At 39.0% G+C, this 8,473-nt stretch overlaps 1 protein-coding gene across 3 annotated transcripts; it reads right to left on the reverse strand.

Annotated features, from left to right (window-relative positions):
- Nucleotides 1-3,688: 3,688 nt before the first annotated feature.
- MC5R (melanocortin 5 receptor) lies at nucleotides 3,689-8,262 on the reverse strand. Of its 3 annotated transcripts, none has more exons than XM_077183870.1 (2): nucleotides 8,011-8,262; nucleotides 3,689-7,178 (listed from the first exon to the last, which is right to left on the reverse strand). In XM_077183870.1, the coding sequence occupies exon 2, from the start codon at nucleotides 7,090-7,092 to the stop codon at nucleotides 6,115-6,117; it is 978 nt and encodes a 325-aa protein (XP_077039985.1). In that variant the 5' UTR covers nucleotides 7,093-7,178; nucleotides 8,011-8,262; the 3' UTR covers nucleotides 3,689-6,114. The 3 variants fall into 3 exon arrangements, with proteins under 3 accessions (XP_077039985.1, XP_054493492.2, XP_054493499.1); XM_054637517.2 differs by having other exon boundaries at nucleotides 8,003-8,262; XM_054637524.2 differs by lacking the exon at nucleotides 8,011-8,262 and having other exon boundaries at nucleotides 3,689-6,862; nucleotides 6,949-7,087.
- Nucleotides 8,263-8,473: the final 211 nt, after the last annotated feature.

The raw sequence follows: 8,473 nt of genomic DNA on the forward strand, positions 1-8,473 counted from the left end.
CAAAAACCATGCAAAGCTTTTCAGAAAGAAGTTCAGAGCAAAGAAAAGGTATTATACAAGGATGATAGTTACTACTATGGTGATATTTTCAAGGTAGGTGAAGTAGGCACAACATTTCCTTGAAAAATAACAATAAAAAAGCTAATTCATGGGCAACTTTACTTATTGCCTGCCAAAACCAATTGTGTCCTGTTAAAAAACTGGCAAACTAAAGAGAAAAATTAATCCCATTCTGTTGTGGGTTTTTGTTTTGTCACTGTTAATTAAGGCGTTTATGCAACAGAGCATCAAAAAAGTTCATGTGATGCCTTTGCCAATCATCTGGAGCCAGCATACAAAGCTGATTATTCAATTTCTCATAGTGCTTTAATCAGGTGTAAAACCAGACTAATTAAAAGGAAGGGAGTGATAAATCACCATCTGGAGGTAGCTGTGCAAATTACATGCTTACCACCCTTCTCAAGGAAATTATGAGCTTCCAGGAGAAATGTGTGTCTGAACTTGAGATCCCTGATCCTCAGCCAGGCAGAGAATGGCTGCGACACAAGGCCCTTCCAGTCTCTGTGGCCAGGCTTCCATCCCATCAGAGGTAGGGAAATGAAGGCTGTGTCCAGCAGATGAGTTCTGCTACAGAGACAGGACACGGCCAAGGCATGTACTTGGTCCAGAAACATCCCTAAGCAATGCGGTTTTTACATAAGTTTTGCATGTCCTTGCCATCAAAAATGAAAGCTTATTTAGAGAACAGAGAGCATTTGTTCCCATGAGCATTTTAGAGATCTTGAAATTTTCCAAATTATAGAGCGTGTTGTACTAAATGAAAGTGTATTGTTACATACTGCATAGACAACAAAAGAGGCAGCAGCATCTGGCACTGTGGAAATGTAGTTTCCATCTAGATCTGGATTATCATTTGCTTATCTAGTCCCCTCTGAGCCAAAAACAATATAATAGGTCTAGGAAAACAACATAATAACAAGGTATGAAGATACCAGTAGAGATTAAATGGGCCAGGGTTCTAAGCTGGCAGAGATAAAATTTATAGAAGAGTATAGGGGAGTAGGATAATGAATGTCACAAGGGAAATGAATGGGCAGTAATTACTTCTTTTCTTTGCAACATAAGGACTGCAGGGCATTGAAGAAAACTTACAAGTAGATGTTTTATAAGAGGAAAAAAATCATTTTTCCACTCAACATATCTAACTTGTGAAACAAGATGTTGCAGATTAAAATAAAGATCCAAGAGTGATTAGGTAAATTTGTGTAAGACCCATTAAATAGATCATTTAGAGCTATTCGTCACAAATCTGTAAATATAACCTCCTGTCCAAGAAGTCCCTAAACCACAGCTTCCTGGGAGCTCTGCTGGCATTCCAGAGGATTGCTAGACACAAGCCCAGACTTTACATAATGTCCCTAAAGAGCTGCCCTTTGTTTTGATGAAAACCCTTCACTCCTTGCTCAGCACAGCTAGTCATGCATTCCTAGATCTTTTTTAGGCAAGCTGCTCAAAAAGAAACTGTTGTGGGAATAATGCTTAAACCATAAGAATTTTACAAATTTACTAGATCTTTGGTTTAACTGGTGTGAGGAGAACTCTGTTCTGTCACACTAATCTACTATAATTTTCAAAACCTCAGGATGCAAAAAGTACTTGAGGTTTTTTCTTCCACTTCAGATTTTGACTGTTGCTAATTTGTTCACAGGGGGAGAAAATACATGAAAAACACACTGCACATTGGAAAACAAATAACAAAAAGCAGAAAGGTTGGAGGAAAAGGAACTATACATTCTCACATACATTTCATCTGTTGATGTCATCTGTGCTTGTATTTTATAATTGGGAGTAAAAAACTGGTGTAGACATGTACGTAAGTGTACACATACACTTCAGACTCCTCTGTCGTGTATGAAGAACAGGAGGATCCAAGGTACCCACAGCTCAGGTTGTAACACAGGCTAAGATTAGAAAAGGAGGGAGAACATCTCACCTGGAGATAAACTAGCAGAGAGTCTTATGCAGGCAGCTCCACCACAGGCTGCATGACTTTCTGTCCCCCAACGTGAGGATCCCCATTTCCACATCCATGTTCCCAAATGTTCCTCACCTGCCTAACAGGAAGGGCACTGTACTTGAAAACCAACACAGCTGAAGACTGGGACCGTGCTCTGCAATTCCTGAGAATGCAGCAGTGGTGACCATGAATTGGTCTTCTGTGCGAGAAGCTGATGAGCAACAGAGGAAGCAGTTACTGAAAAATAGGCAGGGGGATCCACAACAAGACTTTGGAGTAAAACAGAGTCCTTGAATATTTCAGAGAGCAGACTGTGTGAGGGGGTTGAGTTGTTTTCCCAAAGATTCTAAACCTTTCCTGCCTTCCTAAAGTTTGCATGTGCAGGAAATTCCTGTACTTTCTGCACTTATTTTGCACTTATTTGATCCACAAAAAATGCAACTCCAGTCTCCAGAGAGACATTCTGAGAAGGTTTTCTGAGGGGATAAGCCTAAGAGGTGGGAATGAATGTGCAACCCACTCTCAAAAGGGTTCCACGCTATGTTAGTGGACTGCTGGACACTGGTTGCACAAAGGGTGCAGACGTGTAGATTCTAGATTTGAAAACAATCCCTCCCAGCCCAGACTCAGTGACACTGGTACTCAGGAATTAGAGCTTTTTGTGACAGATTTGTGCCCATTTGGGGAGCAGGATCCTGAAGCCCAGGACCAACTTCTTCCCCAAAGAAGCAATTTTGTTGCTCCATCCAATTATAACCATTTTGTGTTACAGGAGACACTAAGGCTTTTTGGGAAACTAGTACTTCCTAGAACCTTATCGTGGCCTTGGCATGGAGAAAGGATTCAGATTTTTTCTTTTAATATTCCCCCTGATACTAATCTGCTTTAAATGCAGGTGACTTTATAGAAGTAGATCCCACCTGCGACAGGAGGGAGATCAGAATACTTACTTATTAAGAACTTTTAAATCGTGACACATGAGTTAGAAGCAATGAAGTGTTCTGTCATCAAAGCAACAGGGGGCAATAAAAATTAGCTTTGGCACTTTGGGGCAGAAATAGTGTGATTTGAGCTTTCTTTTTGCAGTGACTAAAACTAAACCATAAATGTCTGGCTGGATAAGCAAGAGAAGTGTCATTAACTGCAGGGACATGGTGCAATGACAGTCTAGCAATTAATTTTCCATGGCTGTCCTGTGACAGCAAATTTCCTGCTTACACAATGCTGGCTCGTCCCAGTCTATCACAACACTTTGTGTTTTCCAGGCTCTGACAGAAGTGACAGTATGCTAAATGTTCCTTTTATTCTGCAGCTGAACTGGAGAAAGAAACATGTTAAAGCTTGTCATGGTCTCCCAGATATATGTATTTTATATTCATTACTAGAGTGTAAACAACCTGTTTTGCAGGAAATGCTCTAGCCTGCTTTAAAAATACTTTCATTTCACTTTTAAGTTGTTTCAGCTCCCCACCTTTAAAGCCTATAAAGAAGAGGTGGTGTTGACACCCCGGGGAACATATGTATGAATGTAAATACACTGTATGAGTCTGTAACTCTCATTCAGAATATTTCTTAAGAAGGCACCTGTTTAAATAAGACGTGAAAGTCTGTAATGCAATATTCCCTCTGTGAATAATGTAGCAGAAACATTACAATGAATAACCAGAAATGTGGGAGTTTCCAGCAATCCAGTTTAATAGTTTCTTCGTATGTCTGTATTTAAACATCAAACAGACTTCAAACAAAACAAAAAAGAGTAATATACAATTCAAGAAAATACCTAAAGCTATTACAGTTTTGGTTTCCCCTTAGTTGATTTACAGTTATGTACAAAACTGTCTTATTTGCAATATCCAGTAATGTTTTAATGATTTATTTACATCAGCTGGTGCCTTTCACTATGCAGTGGAATGGTTTCCTTTTGTCATTTATATTCATAGTTGCAAGAGCCAACATTTAGAGGCTATTTATGGATAGGATTAAGAGATGGGCTGAAACAAGGCAAGATTCTCACTACTGACCTCCAGCATTCTCTGAAATCCCATTTTCAGATATAGCTGAAGGAAGACTCTATCCCCTAGTGCACTGATAATCAGTATACCAGTCAGCATAATAAGGGATCTCCACTGAGAATAACATTCCCACTGATGTCAGAGGGAGATATATGTGAGCTGGAGGAATAGTAAATTTTAAGCAGACAAATTGTATAACTCTGGTGCTAAAGGTGCACCTTACTTCTCCTGTCAGAAACCTCCTAAGCAAATGAAGACATAAAGTAGGCTCTAAGTGTGTGGAGGGGAATACTTTCCAATTTTTCTTATACAAGAGATAAAATTAGAAGGGGGAAAATATAATTTTATCATAATGTGCAAACTGTGTCATAGAATCACTGAATAATTTGGGTTGGAAGGCACCTGTGGAGGTAATCTGCTCCTAGTGGTTCAAAGCAGGGCCAACTTCAAAGTTAGTCAGCTTTCAATTTAATGCAGATTTTTCAGGGCCATGTCAAGTTCTAAATATCTCTAAGATGGATTTTGCACAACCATTGAGCACCTGTTCACACATTTGACCGTCCTTATGGCAAATTAATTTCCTAAAACCCAATCAGGAATTTCACCTTGAAAATATAATCTAACACACATGGAATAAATCATAAACTGTCTACTGATAAACAAGAGTCTTACAGCATGTATAAACCAAGTATAACAAGCATTATTCTTCCAGATTTCAGAAGGAAGAGTTCATTTTTTCAAGATATATTCAGCTATCTAGTCAGTAGTTTAACACAACTTGGAATCTTTCCATAACTTAAATCACAGCACAAGATATGCACCATTCATGCTCATCAAGAAATACCAAAATTTCTCCCTCTTTTGTAAGCCCAGTATTTTGCACCTTACACAGCTGTTGCAGAACAGCAGGTTTATGAAAGCATGACTATATGCAGGCTACTCACACAAAAGACATGAGGGTTTCAGCTTAGAATCCTCTCAACTAAGAGGAAAACTGTTTGTTTGGGGAGCAAAAGTCAGGACTCTGTTATAGCTACATGTACCTGATGTTTCTAAATCCTTTTTTTTGCCATTGCCTGCCATGCCTTTTGATTATCAAACTTGTTTTGTGTCTCCCAATGTGAAAGATGAAATCTACAGTAACAACAGCTCTTCACATCCAAAAGGGTTTTCTAATGTGTATAGAAAGGCAGCCACTCACTCAATCTTTCCATCTCCACAAAATATTACACGAATATCTACAGGCTGTGTGTTCCCTTTGCTTCCCTCCCCTTGGCAAATTAAAAAAAAAAAAAAAAAAACAAAAAAACAGACAAACTAAAATCAGCCCAGTCTTCATATTCAGTCTTAAATTCCACCTGTGGTACATCTTGCTTCACAGTGATTTGAACAAATATAGTCATATATGACAAAGTGCTGTATCCAACCTGGAAAATCTCATGGAAACATTGGCATCTTACACAATATAGATTTTATGACAGTAACAGTCATGACTGGAATACAAGACTGCTGACATGTGCATGTATATTGATCATAACTGCTGACCAAGGTATATGGAGCTTCATAATTAGAACTACCTCTCTTATTTTATATCTTCAGAAGGAAATAGCAAAAATCTTCCACCTTAGTTGTGGGCATCAAAATAAGTCATGCTTGTTTTTCTCTAGAGAGATAAATTTTTATTATTTTTTTATAGAGAGAGACAAATAACACCAAAAGAAACACACATTGAGAGGTTGGTGGGTTCATTCACATGGGAGAACTCATTCATTGCATTTAGCAGAAGTAAAAATAAGGTTTTCCCTCTATAATCCTCTTATAAATTCCAATCTTCAATAGAGTAAATGAGATTCAAAATATCCTTTATCCCGATAATACAGATGCACTGAGTAGCTCCAACCACCAGCATGAGAGAGGTGTGTGGAGGGAAAGAAATGTAAAATCACATGTTTAAAAAGGGTTTCTGATTGCTGTGGGAATCATGACAGCTGAATGGAGAAAATGTTCCATAGGCATTTTACCAGAATTACAGGATGCAGGAAGATGTTGCCTTTCCAGTCTCTTCCCTGGTTTGGTTTTGTTATCTTAATATTTGTTTGATAAGCCACAGAGCATTCTCAGGCTATAGCAACAAATTATCTCTTTGAAGGTCTTCCTCATTTCCTGGCTACGAAAGGCGTAGATCAAGGGGTCGATCACCGAGTTGCACATAATGAGGATGAGGTACATATTGAAGTGAGACATGAAGCAAACACAGTAGAGGTTTTGAGGGCAGGAGATCATCAGGATGAGATGAAGGAAGAATGGAGCCCAGCAAACAATGAAGATGCCAAGAAGCATAGTCAGAGTGATGGCTCCTTTCATGCTGGTTCTTTGACGGACAGAGTTGTACCCAGGCAAAGCTGCGATTTTCTTCACATGAGTACGAGCCAGGAGGAACATATGGATGTACAGTGAGACCATGAGGAACAACATGGTAAAAAACATAGTGATGAGACAAATGACCACGTAAGTTGATTCATAGTAAAGAATGAAGATAATGCCACAGCCCGTGCAAAAGGTCCAGATGCATGCAATGATGAGCCCCGACCTTTTCACTGTCATGATGTTGTGATAACGCAGGGCATAGAAGATAGTGATATATCTGTCTACTGCTATAGCCAGCAAACTGCACATGGAAGCCACCACAGATATGCAGATCATGGAATCAAAGACATTGTCTATATGACGGACAAAGGCATCTTCCATGATGATGTGTCTATTGTTTATTAAGTATATGGTTATGGTCTCCCAAGCATTAGACACACTAACCAGCATGTCAGCCACTGCTAAACTGCAAACAAAAAAATACATGGGTGAGTGCAAGTTCTTGTTCTTAACTATTGCACATATAACTAGTATGTTTTCAAGGAGGCTTACAATGCCCAGAGTTAGGAACACCTCAGCTGAGATGACCACTTGCTCACATGGCGATGACTTGCTCTTCGCAGTAGGCACAGTAAAGTTGCTACTGAAGGCACTCAGGTTTAGTTCAGAAACATTGAATTGAGAGGATGTGTTCATCTCTGGGAGCTAACACATTCTGTTCCTTCTGAAGGGCTTGCCAAGGAGTGTGGTAAATGCATTTTCCAAAAGGCAGAAGATCCTGCCTAAAAAAAACATAGCATGACGATTACAGGCAGAAGTTGACAACATAAATACCAGCCATTTCTATTTAATTTGGCTTGTACATGTCCCACCTCTTCCACACCACATTCCTTCACTGATTCTAAATTAAACTTTGGCTCAGAGATTTTCTACCTATCCTTACTGGGAAGTTAAAATCACAAACTGATTAAAAGATTCCTGCACTGTTCATTCATAGTTTTGTTTATTCTATCTGGTTCCCTGGAGTACTGCCCCAGAATGTCCTAGAAATTCTGCTGAAAAGCAAACAAAAAACAGTTTTCCCAGTCCCAGCTCTCAGACCCCAGAAATGCAGGAGGATGTGACATTACGTCCAGCAGAAACCCCTCACTTGAATACAATATAGAGAAGCTTCTATTATTGACACAATAAAGGATTTAACATTTTCAGTAAAAGGTTTAAATGCTTTCCTGACCTTTGTACATTTAATTCATATTATAAACAGCTTATCTGTGCAGTGTTAACATGCTCATTTAAAAGCACGGTATTAACCACCTAACCAAGGCAAATCCATACATTTCAGGACACACTAAGGTTACAGAATTGGTGTGAGTAGATTTCTATTGTAAAAGAAGTTTTCTCTTCCAAATCCAGAATATTTTATTCAATGGTTTTCTGGTAATGACAATATTTAGGGAAAGCTGTAAGTCATCACATTTTCAATAAAGGGAACATTTAAAGCTGATTGTCAGTGACTTGTTGCAAATACAAATTCAAAGCATATCATGCTAAACAATTTTCAGTTTCAAAAAGCCACTTTATATTTGCAATCAAGAATTTACTGTACCTATTTACCAGAGCTGCTCCTTCGGCTGCTTTTCCTTGTCTGCAACGTTTCCTCCAGAGAGCCAAAGTTTCAGCCCCCCTGGCATCTGGGACTGCAGACTCCTTGGTGGCAAAAGATGAAAAAAAAATAGAGGGAAAGGAATTAGTAAATCCATAGAGTCAAAGCTGACCACGTTTAAATTACTTACTGTGCAACTGCCTTTTTATAGACTCCAAGCAATAATGACTTCAGTACTCAAACTGTGGCTCCTCCTCCCCTTCTTTGCCCCCCTGGACTTCTCTTGCCACAAATCTCATAGCAAAGGCTTGGGTTTTTACCACCATCTAGTGGCCTTCCCCTCTCTTTCTAACTGAACAGGGATTCTGATCTGAAATTCATTATGAGCTTTCTATAATATTAAAGGGGGAAAATAGACCAGACATGCTCCTTTCCTTTGTTTTCTTTGTTGTTCCTAGTACACTGACAATAAGT

This window comes from Agelaius phoeniceus, chromosome 1, assembly GCF_051311805.1.
Source record: "Agelaius phoeniceus isolate bAgePho1 chromosome 1, bAgePho1.hap1, whole genome shotgun sequence".
Classification (NCBI taxonomy): Eukaryota; Metazoa; Chordata; class Aves; order Passeriformes; family Icteridae; genus Agelaius; species Agelaius phoeniceus.